We start from the raw sequence: 15,085 nt of genomic DNA on the forward strand, positions 1-15,085 counted from the left end.
GTCGAAAAACAACGTATCGCGGAGCATTTCAGTAATTATTTTCAGAGTGTTTTTTCACATTTTGATGGTGGTATAAACCTTAACTGCATGTCATGCAACTCGACCTCTGATATTGTTTCACAACTGGGTGTAGTGTTGATGCTGCTGAACCTAAAAGTTAAATCATCTCCAGGACCAGACAACATACCGAACGCTTTTCTGTGCAGATATGCTGAAGCGTTATCCCCTTTTCTTGTTGTTATCTTCCGTTCTTCGTTATCTTCGGCTAATCTTCCTACAGACTAGCTAACTGCACGTGTCGTTCTCATACCAAAAAAAGGTGACAAAACCCTAGTAACTAGTTATCATCCGATGTCATTAACTTCATCATGTTGCAAGTTAATCGAACATATCATAGCTAATGGAATAAGCAAATTCCTAAGTGACTACAACGTCCTGTCTCCTCATCAGCATGGTTTCCAGAAGGGTTTCTCTACTGTGACACAATTAACCACAATTATTCACAACTTTGCAAGTGCTCTTGACAAGTCAAGCCAAATTGACGTAATATTTTTAGACTTTAAGAAAGCATTCGACCTTGTTCCTCACAATAAACTTACAGAAAAACTACAGTCAATAGACCTTCCAGCCTATATTGTTAACTGGGTGGCGGCTTATCTGTCTAATCGCAAGCAGTTTGTTTCAATTGATAATTACTCTTCTAACGAACTTTCAGTAACCTCTGGAGTACCTCAAGGTAGCGTGCTAGGACCTTTACTATTTCTAATATACATAAACGACATCACAAACGAAATTTCTCATCCTGTTCAAGTTAGACTATTTGCTTACGATTGTGTGTTGTTTAACGAGGTTACTTGCCACGAAGATCAATTAATACTGAACTCTGACCTTCAAAACATTCTTTCCTGGTGCAGTCGGTGCAGCATGGAATTGAACAGAGAAAAAACTGTTTACATGTTCATAACAAAAAAAAATGTCGTTTGTCTATAACCTCAGCTCTGAACTGCTGACCAAGGTCAGCCAATATAAATATCTTGAAATCACAATAACCAGTGACCTCAGCTGGAATAGCTGCATTTCTAATGTATGTAACTCGTCATTCAGGAAGCTTTGTCTCCTCAGGCACAAACTAAAGCACGCTCCCTCTGGTACTAGATTACTGGCTTACACTTCACTCATCCGACCGAAACTAGAATATGCATGCGTTGTGTGGGATCCCTATAAGAAAATTAACATTAACGCTTTAGAGATGGACCAACATAAAGCTGTCAGGTTTATTTTTTCTAAATATAGACTGAGTGACTCTCCTACTAGCCTAATGAATCAACATAATATTGCCACGTGCGTTTATTTCTGCTTGTAGCGACGCGAGCTACGCAGCTCGCGTTCGCTGCGACGCTGCGACCAGGTAGCTCACCGTCACCTACGTGACAATATTCAAACGCTACAACTACGAAGGAAAATACGACTGAACTTTCTTTTCTTGCTTAAAAACAGGCTTATGTTAAACCACTTACAGCGCGCCGAACACGGCATCGTCACACTGATTCTTTAACTCCTTATAACACCCGAACTAACCTCTTTAAGTTTTCCTTCTTCCCGCGCACTGTAACAGATTGGAACAGCCTGCCATTGTCACAATTGATAAACACCGATTCTATTGAACGCATGTGTCTTTAATACTAAGGGTATTGCCATGTCGGCAAGCCTTGTTACTGTTTTCTTTTTCCTTTTTTTTTTACACGTGAATGTTGTTTGATACTTTCCACGTCTTCCTTATTCTATTATTTTCAGTATTTTGCAATGGTCGCTCGTTCAACTTCTGGTACTTGTTCTTTCTTTTTCCCTCTCTCGATAGTGGTTGCAAGTGCTCATATATGTATGCGTGTGACACTGTTCTAATGTTTGTCAAGTTGTCCTCCTTCAGTGTACCTTCTCTCAATCTTATTAGTCGTCGCTTCCATTTTTGTTTTCTTCTGATATTTACATATGTTGCATTGCTTTTGTATTTTCTTTTCATGTGTGTATGTATATATATATATATACGTGCATATGTAAATATTTATGTATTCTGCCCCTCCTGCTTGGCCTCCCATTTGGGCCTGCAGTATTGTATAAATAAACAAAATAAATAGACCGACCACGGCATCCGCCATTTGCACGCGCCGGCGCATGAATATCTTAGAGTCCACGGAGCAGCGCCCGTGTCCTTGAAACACTTCCAGGTGGCGTTCGCCTCCGCCGCATTGCGGCCCACGCAAGAGGCTGCATTTCTACCAGAAATGCTCGCGGCAAACACTATGCACGAAGGCGGGCTGCCTTCGTGAATAATGTTTGCCGCAAGCGTTTCCCGGTAAACATTACGGTTAGATATGCTGCAGTTGCCAGGAAGCGTGAGAAGCAGTCAGGGATCTTTGCATGCTGTTGTGTTCCACTCTTAAAGGCGAAGCTTAAGTGTCCTCCAAATTTTTGCTTGTCAGTGAAACAGCTTTTTTCTTTTCTTTTTTCATGATGATGTTTAACATGTAGAAATAAAAACCTAAATTATAGACCTGGTATTATAGTCGCATAAGTATTAACACTTTTCTCTGGTCTTATCTTCTTGTTAGCACTCACTAGCTTTGCCAGCTTTCTGGTACGGCCCAAACAACCAGTACTACTAGTTGACAAGTCTTGGTTCACGTTTACAGGAGCCACAGACAGTGTGTTTCACTAGATATTTTCAAGCAGTTATATAAAACAGTGCACTAGCTATAAAAGAGTTCTTTTTTGGGAGGGACACATTCATGCTGCCGGATATAATAATTTATATAATAATCATTTAACTGACTCATTAAGTTTGTAATAATTATTACTTAACCTCCAAAATAATATCTTTTGGGTGCATGTTTTGGTTGCAGAATTGAGGCTAGTAACTGCTCAAGGCATGTTCACCGAGTAGGAGTCCCGAGTCTAGCACCACTTTTGAGGTGTTCCCTACCTCGCGATGAAAGGCATTCCACATGTCATTTCCCCACAAAGCTTTCCTTATGTACAGTGGGGGAAAGGCACACCCAACCATAAAAGTTCACCCAACCACAAAGGATCCGTAAAAACACAGAAATTTGTCTGATAACACATCATCCCAAGAAGCAAAAAATTTAGTGCTACCATCACACTGTACGTCTCAATTACAGGTTCAGTGGTGGAGATGTAACAAAATTGTGTTTTTTTTTTAATTCTGTGCATTGAAAATGTATGCTGTCGGCTGCATATGGTGCATCAATGGATTTTGCAACTAACTTTGGGGACAAACCTTTTTGACTTTGGTGCTCTGTTAGGGTCCCTACTAATTGAACATGCCTTTAGCACTATTCAGCCTCAATTCTGCTGTTACAGCATGTGGCCTAAAGCAATCAGTCGAGAAGTTAATTAATAAATATTAGATAAGTCATCATTGAATCTATCACTATTGCATTGTAAATTTACACCTGTGTAAATAGAATGTTGCCACATAAAGAATGTTTCTCATGTCTATTGCAATGTTTTGTTTAATTATTTGAATGCTTTGAGGGCAGTCCAACACCCAGTATACTTTATATATACAACCAAAACATACCTCAAATACGGCAGACAGCTGTGTTTGAGGTATATGCTTTAGCTTAGGTATAAGCTTGAGCTTCATTTTTCAACCCTCAACCTGACTGTACTCAGTGTTGGTCTTTGTGAAGTTTATCTGGTGGTCTGAAAGTGCTAAATTACATGTTGAACCTTTAGTGCCAAAATAAGAATATTACACGGAAAAACTCAAAAGCTTGTCATAGCTGTGGGCCCCTAAACATGTTCTGAATGCCAAGAGAATCAATACTAACTGTGTAGGCCATGCTGTAGTGTCAGGAAAAGGTGCATACTTAAGTGGATTGTACTCGTAGCATGGCTCAACAGTGAATACATAGTGCGACAGTATCAAAGAGCACTTTTATCAGACAAAAGAAAGCTAGACAGTGCCTCAAGTGAAGCACTCGTTGCTTGAAGAGAGTGATATGGAATAAAATTTGTACTATCTGCACTACTGCTCGACTTTTGCAATCCATTGGAACTTTCTTTTGGGTTTTGTGGGTTTCCGGCCATCTCTAGAATACATCATTCACGGGGATGACCAAACCCAAGCATTTTCCACTAACAGCAACCAGATGCACTTGGCTAGCAGCAGAGGTGGTAGATGCCCTTTTAAGGAATGTCTTTACCCCTCTTCCGTAAACCGAGCAGAAGTGAGAGAGCCACACTGAGTCACCCTATTCCTAAATTTGAAGTTCTTAAATAGTCAATTATGTTACTCTCAAGACTATAGAACTATCCCAAGGTTCACCTGTAGCCTTGAGAGGCAGAGTGCTTCTCAAAAGAAAAAAAAGATAAATTCTTGCTAGCAATAACAGGTGCTTAACCAGTTATCTCTCCGTACCTTTAAAACCAAAGAATGGATGCGGCCTGAAATCTGAGTATTAGTGTGTTTTTGTCTTGTGGTAGCCATTTTGTCATTGTGTTCTATTGCCATTGTGTGCTGTTGTTAGTCACTGATGTTGATATATTTTACCGGGAACTTCAACTTGCTGTTTATTGTAGTCGTGACACCAAAGAAAACTGACCCTGGCACAGTAAAATGTGTGGACATACTTTGTGAAAGTTGTGTAGGACAGCACCTGCTTGCCTTATTGAGGGGCATTTATGCATTGATATACTCTATCTTTATCAATGCAGGGGTTGTTGTAGTGACTACACCTCAGGAGATTGCACTTATCGATGCACGCAAGGGGGCTGAGATGTTCCGAAAAGTCAGCGTGCCTGTCCTTGGGCTGGTGCAGAATATGAGTCGGCTAGCCTGTCCAAGCTGTGGCCACGAGTCGCACATATTTGGCAAGGATGGTGCCACTGAGCTTGCCAGGGAGATGGCACTTGAAATTTTGGGTATGTTGTTACTATTTTCTTTGTGTCACTCTGTGCAGTTAGGAGATCCAATCTGTTAACCTAGTGCATGCATGTCTGGTGTGAACATTAGCTGTGTGAGCAACTATGATTGGAAAATTAGTGATCCACTGTCGAATGCCTTTATAACAAAATGGTTGGGACCTCCACAGTCCTTGGTTATACAAGCCACTGTGTTGTAAATATTGCTGACCATACTGCTCTCAGGAGAGCAGGCAAAGCACATTCACCAAAAAATGTTATTTAACATGAATTCAAGAGATAGTACTTCGTGAAAGAAGCCAATAATTTTTTTTTCTGCACACTTCTGCCAATGGAATGTGCACCTACAGCTGACGCTATGACATCTAGGTTCACTGCTACTTGTCAGAGTGTTTGGCCATTTGGGCTGCGTTTTTTTTTTTTTTTTTTCTTGTAAAATGGGTGGGCTACCATAGCTACAACTGTGGAGCCCAAACGCTCCCTATTTGTTCGGGTGTCGACTGGTACTCACTATGCGCCGCATCTCAGTGGTGTCTGCAGAGGGTAGTGGCAGCGCAACTATGTGCATTCATTGTAGGGCAACAAATCGGCCTTCAGGGCAGCATAAATTTCTCCAATGTACAAGCAAATTCATTGTCAGGGTCTTCACTCTAGAGGCGTCCACAGTACATACAACAATAAGAATTTGGCTGAGACATAGGAATCTGGGATCTTTTGTTTTGCAGGTCATTGGGTTGTAGAGGCGTTCATTGTAGAGGTGTCTTGCTGTATTTATGGCAGCTTATTCTTAGCATGACGAACGCATTGGTGAAGCAAGTCGTGGAGTATTTAGCATAATCCATCTGCTGTGCTTAAGATAGTGCGTATTTTATATGTTGCCAGTGTTCGTGAAGCAACTTCTGCAGAAGCCACACGTTTTATTAAGCTGTTGGAGCACTCTTAAAGCTACTAAAGTAAGTGTTTGCCTTCATAAAATTTGTAAAGAATTACAACTTAGTTATTTATCATGCCAACAATTACAAAGCTGAAGAGTGGTATGTTTTTTTTATGTGATATGTTGGTGTCGCCATTCACTGTTGCAATGTAGTTTTTGTATGTGCATTTCGTCTATCACTGAAAGTCACCTGGCATTGTTTGCTTTCTGCAATGATAGAATGGTATCCCTTTGTGATTAGCTATACTGTTGGAACCTTGCAAATAACAAAGAGGGCCAGTAATCACAGCTGACCCGCCATGGTTGCTTAGTGGCTTTGGTGTTGCGCTGCTAAGCACAAAGTCGTGGGATCAAATCCCGGCCAAAGCAGCTGTATTTCAATCGGGGTGAAATGCAACAACACCCGTGTGCTTAGATTTAGGTGCACGTTAAAGAACCCCAGGTGGTGGAAATTAATTCGGAGTCCCCCCACAGCGGCGTGCTTCATAATCAGATCGTAGTTTTGGCAAGTAGAACCCCATAATTCAGTTCGATTAATCACAGATGGCTGAGATGGCATTGCGCTGCTTTTACCCATTCTCGTAATAAAGATTATTGTTTGTTCTGGAGGAATAGCATTGATCATTAATTAAGTATAACTATGCCCACATATTAGTGTGTAAGATCAAAAGAGCACAGGCTTGAAAGTATACTTCAACATGCCCTTTCAGATTGGCATAGCAATGCATAAAATTTTTGACTGTGTACTGTGAGCAGGAAACATAAATTGATTGGCTTGACATGTAAAAAGAAGAGCTTGTTCAGTGGGTAGCATAAGAAATTTTAGACAAGTCGGAACTGTAACTCCTGTTGTATGCTAGTAAAAAAATTGTAGTCTGAAAAATTGTCGCTCTTTCCCATGTACAGAAGTTGGACAGGCTATGAATCCTGCATCATGTGAACAATATCAAAAGTGCTATGTTCCATGTATTCTGCAATGTGATGACTCTCATACTGTGTGCTTCAAACAGTGGTGTAGCCAGTAATTTTTTTCACTGGCAGAGGCTTGCACTTGACCAGTGGAGTATGTGGGTGGGTTCATCCCTGGTTTACAGAAATTCCTTTATTTTTAGAGAAGGGAGTGAGGGTGCATTTGTTGTTGTTTTACAACAACTGCACCTAGTGGCACCACCAATTCGCTCCATAGCCACCACAGAGTGGCGGTGCACATAGGAAGGGCCACTGTGCGGAAGACTTTGGACACTGTACTACCTATGGCACCCCCCTCCTTCCTGGAACTGACGAATGACAACTGACCGTCAAGTCGTCAATGACGACTGGCCTTAGATATAAATGACCTGCAGATAAAGCCAGTAAAATATGTCATTGCATGTATCTCTTCTGTGCTAAAGCATATATTCAACCTTGCACTAACTTCTGCCGCCTTCCCCGAAGAAATGAAGATAGCAAGGGTTTCTGTAATACACAAAGGAGGTGATCATCAGTCCATGAAAAACTACAGGCCAATATCCGTTCTCCCAGTTTTTTCCAAAGGCTTAGAAAAAAATCATTTGTACGCGTAAACCATTTTTTTCTTCTAACAAACATAGCATATCAGATGCGCAATTCGGCTTTCGAAAGGGAAGGTCGACAGAAACAGCCCTACTAACAATGAAAGAAATTATAGTTTACAACATAGATAACAGATTTTACACTTTAGGCCTCTTTATTGACTTTTCCAAGGCGTTCGATTTCCTCAGTCATGAGATTCTTGCTGACAAGTTGTTTGCATGTGGAATTCGTGGGAAACCTTTGGATTTGTTGAAATCTTACTTAAAAAACCACCAGCAGAATGTATGTTTGCAGGGTTTCCAATCGCCTTCTCTTCCTATTTCAAGAGGTGTTCCGCAAGGGAGCATTCTGGGTCCTCTCTTGCTAAATGTGTACATCAATGACCTCGCAAATATTGAAAAATCAGCAAAATTTGTCATATATGCCGATGACAGTAGCATACTATTTTCTGGGCCACACATAAATGATCTAGTATTTCAATGTTATAACACACTTTCAAAGCTATCCACATGGTCAAGCGTTAACGAAATAAAGATTAATCCTCTAAAAACTAAAATTATTATATTTCGTGCAAGGAGTAAAGTAGTTCCACAGTTAAGCCCTTTTGTATATGAAGGTCAGATCATCGCTGTAGTAAACGAACACAAGATACTCGGCGTTACATTTTCTGCTCACCTTAGTTGGAACTCGCATGTGGAAGAGCTATGTAGGAAACTGTCATCAACTACTGGCACATTATCACGATGTCAACGCTTACTCCCCTCGAAGGTAAAACTTTAAGTGTATTATGCACTATTCGCATCCTACATTAACTACTGTAGCCTTGTCTGGGCTACCACAACTAAACAGAACTTAAATAAAATCTTGCTTTTGCAAAAAACGATTCTTCGCCATGTTGCAAACATTTCCTACCTAGCTTCAACTGAAACCGTGTTTCAGGAATACGGTATCATACCGGTACAGCACTTATACAAATTTTGGATTTTGCGATCCTTCTTCTTTTCCAACACTTATAAAGAATTCCTTGTAACTATATCAAACCTAACACCTAATTACCTTAATAGGCGTACGCGACATACTTTAACATGGTCTGTTCCTCGTTACTGGACCACCTACAACTCACAGGCACTCCACTTCAATTTACCATCCATTCTAAACGAATTTCCTGAACTAACTACTGCTAGACAATGGCAGCTATGTCAGTTCTTCTCATCAATGTTGCAAATAGCTGTCACATGGTTATCTTTGGAATGGCGTGCATGTGTCTTGTTTGCGTGGCTTTTGCCTATCCTGTACTTATTGCATTCTGTTTTGGTTTTGTCATCGTTGCGCGATGTCTGTTATCAGTGATATTTTTACTCTTTATTGTTTGTGGAACCTGTTAAATAAACATAATTTTATTTTTATTTACTTTTATTTTTTTGCAGTCAAAAATCTTTATACGATGACTTTTATGCTGTATTAAACATTCGATGCGAATCCTACTGTAACTCTGTATGTTAACTTCAAGTGATCCTTACGTAAACTTTGTTACAGTATTACTCACATATGTTATAATTATGATCCGATATGCATATATGTGCTGTGAACGTCGTATGCTGCCAATGTAAGGGTCTTCAGGGACCCAGTCAAGCTGCCTAGAGCAGCTTTTAGCCCTCAAGACCATCCAGAATTTTCTGGTGAAATAAACTTTGATTGATTGATTGATTGATTGATTGATTGATTGATTGATTGATTGATTGATTGATTGATTGATTGATTGATTGATTGATTGATTGATTGAAACAAAAAGGCCATCAAGGACAGGAAGGAGGCAAAGGTTGACGAAGGCAGTAGTGATGAAGATCAGGCTTGTAGACCAATCAAGAATTTTGACGAGGCAGTATTCGACGCTTTCTAACTGTACATTCGGTCACTACTCTATTTCACTGCTGAGCATGCTGCAGACCTCATTGTCAAAGCATCGGCTGCAGCAGCACATTCTGACAAATGAAGTGTGCAGAAGAAAACAAGTGACTTAAGTTACTAAGTATTTCTTGAATTCATACTGAATAATGCTTTTCTGTTGCTGAATGGGCTTGGCCTGCTCTATTGCTAGCAGTAGAGTGTGCAACCTTTACGACGAAGAGGCTTGTGTATAGAGGAATTTTCGAGGTCCCGAGTGTTTCGTTATGAGGCATTTCACTGTATTTATTGTATGGTTGCAAAGAAAATAGGCTTGATTTCACTTGATGTCCATCAATGCACTTCTCTATTCTGGCATGCTAATCACATCGTCTTGAATTGGCTCTTTGGAAACCTTGACAGTAAGCCACATTTTTCTGTTTTGTAGGCGATGTACCACTTGACATAGAGATAAGAGAGAGCTCTGACAATGGCCAGCCAATTGTGGTGTCTAATGCAAACTCCCCTCAGGCAAGTGGAGTGACATTTGTGCCTTGAACATGTATTTCAGAGTTCTATAGTGGAATGACAGCACATTGCAAAATATCAGTATTTGGCTGTTCTTCTTTAGCCATAGCTTGAAAGCTTTGCAACTTTCCCCCATAGCAGAGGAACTGTCAAAGATGTCTCACATCACAGAAGTGGTAGAAACAAGATGTTATATACATTCACTCCAAAGTGCTTTAAGATTGAGAATGTTTCTACAGGGCTTTCTTCTTTTTCTTCCCTTGAACTGTCGTGGCATAACAGTTCAGTGCCTCAATAACTCAAGTTTGACAGCCAATATAGTGTTTGCATCAGTGTGCTGGAGAAGAGTACGCATTACTGGACAGTTGTGCATTTCTCTTGTGAATCGCCTCAGGAAGTCCATGAGAGATTAGTATGATGTGGTGATCAACATTTACATTACCTGCTTTTCTTCTCTTTTTCTTTTTTTTGACTGCCTCCTACAGACCACACTTGTGGCCTTTCACTTTCGTTACCTTCACAGTCATCTTTATGGTCATCAATATCATCAAGGGAGCTTCCTCATAGATTCACAAGTGCCATGAAAACAGTTATACTGGTTGAACACTGAAAATAGTGCTAAGGCTGTTTCCTAAACAAGTGAGACAGATATTGAATGTTAGTAGGCTTGATCCCAAGTTTTCAGTTTGATCAGTGAGTGATGAATCTTAGCGGTTATTTTGAATATTCATTGACCTGAATTTTTATCACCATATGCTATTTCCTTCTTGAAATTGATGATACCATGCTATATTCAATAATACAGTGCATGAAAACAGCAGAAAAAGTTCCTAACTAATACTCACTCTGTTGGATCAGTGGCTGTAGTGTTTTGCTGCTGAACACAAGGTCATGAGTTCAATGTCTGCCAATGGCGAGTAAATTCTAACAGTGTTGGAATGCAAATATGCTCATGTAATGAGATGGTGGTGCATGTAGGGTAACCTAAAGTGGTCCAAATTAATCTGGAAATACCCGCAGCATCCCTAGAAACCAAACCAAGGCTTTGGGACGTCTACAGGGAGGCGGGTCAGGTAGTATCTTCACACAAATCACAACCGACCTGTACACAGACAACTGTACACAGCTTGTCGCTGCAGACGACATCTCCACGGCAATCTTTGGGCACGTCCAAAGTAGATGGTAGATGCCCGCCATCTACTTTAGACAGTCCCTGGGATAAAGACAGTCTGTGAAAGGGTACTTAGAGGTGTGAAGTTAAGAACTGATTAACTTGAAGACTGTGAAAGGTGGATCATGGGCAACGCAATATTCTACAAGTTGCTTTTGTTGTGTTTGCATGAAACTGGCCTTTATGCTTACATTTAATTTCATCCTAAGGTTGTAGGGTGTGGCAAACCAAGCAAATAAAAAAATAATAATAATATTACCTCTGCACTAAGATGTCGGGAATATAGAGATCACTTTGGAATAGTTATTGAGTGTATGATATTTTCCTTTAGGGCCATCTAGATGTATTCTGGATATTTACTGAATATCCCTGGTACAGGACTTGCCAAATGTCTCTGTTTTGATTGTTATGCAAAGCATCAGATTTTTACAAAATCGTTCTTACTCAAGTAGACCTTCTTCTATACTCATGTTGTGTGAAACTTGCATTTGAAGTGCTTTTAAGCATTGTCTCAGATACAAGCATAAACACATGCCATGGCATCTAGATTGCGTTCTTCCACCACTTATCTTCAACTGTCATAATGACATCATAACTTCACTGTGAAGTCAAAGACTGGAGCTGATCTGTGGAACAAGCTTTCCCACTTTATAAGAATGTTTGTTTACTTTATGTAGTATTTATTTAGTATTTATTAATACTACAATCCCTGTTTGGAAATTTAGTAGGGTGGGAATTGGCAGATACAAGATGTTCAAAAAGATTTGGCATAGAAAATACATACACCTAATAGAAAGGGGGTTAACCGGGGGCCCGATTTTTATTAGTCATATCATAAGAAGCCAACAAACACTGACACCGAGGACAACATAGGGGAAATTACTTGTGCTTAATAAATGAAATAAAGAAACGATGCATTAATGGTAATTAAAGTGGATGAAAAAACAACTTGCCGCAGGTGGGAACCGAACCCACAACCTTCGCATTTCGCTTGCGATGCTCTACCAATTGAGCTACCGCGGCGCCATTTTCCCATCCACTTTCTTTGGTATTTATGTGTCCTAGTATAACCCTGGGAGTGTTAGCCAGCACCAACACTCACAGACCTTGACGGCGGACGTGGAACGTCCTTTTTTGCCGCAGGCGTCACGAGAACGTGAACTTTTCGGGTGAAGGCAACTGGTCAATAAACCCACATATGCTACCTGAAGGCACCAATGTTGCTGGAGTCAAGACTCTCGTTATGTAATAAACGAGAAAAAAGGGGGTTAAACGGGGGCCCGATTTTTATTAGTCATATCATAAGAAGCCAACAAACACTGACACTGAGGACAACATAGGGAAAATTACTTGCGCTTAATAAATGAAATAAAGAAACGATGCATTAATGGTAATTAAAGTGGATGAAAAAACAACTTGCCGCAGGTGGGAACCGAACCCACAACCTTCGCATTTCACGAAATGCGAAGGTTGTGGTGCTCGTGACGCCTGCGGCAAAAAAAGATGTTCCACGTCCGCCGTCAAGGTCTGTGAGTGGTGGCGCTGACTAACACTCCCAGGGTTATACTAGGACACATAAATACCAAAGAAAGTGGATGGGAAAACGGCGCCGCGGTAGCTCAATTGGTAGAGCATCGCACGCGAAATGCGAAGGTTGGGGGTTCGGTTCCCACCTGCGGCAAGCTGTTTTTTCATCCACTTTAATTACCATTAATGCATCGTTTCTTTATTTCAATTACTAAGCACAAGTAATTTCCCCTATGTTGTCCTCGGTGTCAGTGTTTGTTGGCTTTTTATGATATGACTAATAAAAATCGGGCCCCCGGTTAACCCCCTTTCTTCTCGTTTATTACATAACGAGGTTCTCGACTCCAGCAACATTGGTACCTTCAGGTAGCATATGTGGGTTTATTGACCAGTTGTCTTCACCCGAAAAGTTCACATTCTCGTGACGCCTGCGGCAAAAAAGGACGTTCCACGTCCGCTGTCAAGGTCTGTGAGTGGTGGCGCTGGCCAACACTCCCAGGGTTATACTAGGATACATAAATACCAAAGAAAGTGGATGGGAAAACGGCGCCGCGGTAGCTCAATCGGTAGAGCATCGCACACGAAATGCGAAGGTTGGGGGTTCGGTTCCCACCTGTGTGGCAAGTTGTTTTTTCATCCACTTTAATTACCATTAATGCATCGTTTATTTATTTCATTTATTAAGCACAAGTAATTTCCCCTATGTTATCCTCGGTGTCAGTGTTTGTTGGCTTTTTATGATACACCTAATAGAGGCATTTAACATTATAGAAAAATATACAACAAGAATTATATCGAACTTTTGTAGACTGAACATATTAGGTAAACACGAACAGAATGAAAACAATCTGACATTATGTGACATATGCAACTCAACATTACAAATGCATAAATATTGATCCAATAAATAAGATGACAACAGAAGAATATAGACGTAAGTCATATCTGTAAAATCAACATGAACATATACAATGAAGGTTGCAGTACTTGCTGGTTTGCTAGTGAATTGCAATCCCTTACAGTTCTTGGGAAAAGAAAAAGAGTATTTAAACAAATCATTAATAATGTTATTAATCAAGTGTTCCTCACGAAAGGAGAAAAATAAAATTAATCACAAAGAGAACTGTCCGAACCATTTTAAAGCTTTTTAATATCTGTGTCTGTTTGTAAGCACAACTTTTATAGCTAAAATTTGTCGTATTTAATTATCTTGCTTGACTCATATTTGCTGCTGTTCAATCATATGCCTTACTTTGATATCATTAACACAATCTTTTCTCTTCTTTTGCAGGCTCAAACCTACAAGGACATGGCCCAAAAAATTATCCAGAAGTTACCAATTTGAGTCACCTTGAACTAGGAATGATTTGAGCATGTAATTATCATTGGGCCAACAAGTACAAATGTGTCATGCTTGTAGAAGGCAGTAGAGGGTATTCAGAATTTATAGCATATTCTGGAACCATTAGCTGCAACTGGAGCAGTAATTCTGCTTTTTCAGCTGCATGATTTTGCCAAGCTGTATAGCACCTTGGTGTCAGTACGATGAGCAAAATGGGAACAAGGTAAAAGCGGGAGCCAACGTTTCGACAAGTGGACTTGTCTTTTTCAAGGCCTTGAAAAAGACTCGCTGTTCAAGGCTCCCGCTTTTACCTTGTTCACGTTTTGCTCCTCGTCTTGAATTTCCATTTCCCGCCTTCCCCGTGTTTTACCTTGATGTGAGTGTGTCATAAGGGAGTGGCATGTCAATGCTAGTGAACAAGGCTGTATGTTAATGTGGCGGTGCTTGCAGTGGATTGTCAGTAGCCAAGCTCAATCGAGAACAAAAAAGAATCATTATGGCTAATACAGGAATTTGTCAGATCAACAGGTTTGGACAGGGCCCTCCATTTCTTTTTCTCCAATAAAGTCTTCAAGAACTTTACCAGGGAACTTTTTTTTTGAAGCTTCAAACAAGACTTTTACAAAATTCATTAATCTTAGATTACTATATTCTGCTCTGCACTGTGAATGCAAATTCTAACGATTGACTGGTGGAGTTTAATGTTCCCCCCGAAGTAACACAGGAGCTATGCAAGATATACTGTGGCAGAGGGTTCCGTATTTATTTTGACCACCTGAGCTCTTTATATGCACCTGATGCTTGGTATGTGGGTGTTATTGCATTCCGCCCCCATTGGAAGGCAGCTTCTGCAGCTAGGAATTGAAACTCTGACGTCATGCCCAGCAGCAGAAGGCCATAGTCACTCGGCAGCCGCAGTAGGGTAGGGACAGCTAAAAAGCTCGTCCAGTTTCACTGTTCAGTCATATATATTTCTCATAGTTGTTTTTGCAGTTAAATAGCTGGAAGGATGATGGAATTGGTACACAAGGGACAACCTGCCTTCAAGAAAGACTATAAGACTAATTTATATAATAATGGCTTGTATATGTGTATATACAATTATTTGATGGCAGCTGTCATCGTTATTTGTTGATACACTGCATGAAAACATGAAGAGTAGTTGGATTTCTTGACCCCCCCCCCCCTTTTTTTATGTCTTGTT

At 40.4% G+C, this 15,085-nt stretch overlaps 1 protein-coding gene across 6 annotated transcripts in view; it reads left to right on the top strand.

Annotated features, from left to right (window-relative positions):
• Positions 1–15,085, top strand: part of Nubpl (NUBP iron-sulfur cluster assembly factor, mitochondrial) — a 99,216-nt gene that overhangs the window by 33,671 nt on the left and 50,460 nt on the right. For 4 of the 6 annotated variants that reach the window (XM_075691485.1, XM_075691487.1, XM_075691472.1 and 1 more), the window contains 3 exons: positions 4,738–4,944; positions 9,762–9,844; positions 13,831–14,463. In XM_075691485.1, the coding sequence (XP_075547600.1) occupies positions 4,738–4,944; positions 9,762–9,844; positions 13,831–13,884 (344 nt within the window). In that variant the 3' untranslated portion in view covers positions 13,885–14,463. Of the gene's footprint in view, positions 1–4,737; positions 4,945–9,761; positions 9,845–13,830; positions 14,464–15,085 lie in introns of those variants that run through there. The other 2 variants (XM_075691483.1, XM_075691479.1) reach the window with 1 other exon arrangement.

This window comes from Dermacentor variabilis, chromosome 1 (assembly GCF_050947875.1).
Source record: "Dermacentor variabilis isolate Ectoservices chromosome 1, ASM5094787v1, whole genome shotgun sequence".
NCBI lineage: Eukaryota > Metazoa > Arthropoda > Arachnida > Ixodida > Ixodidae > Dermacentor > Dermacentor variabilis.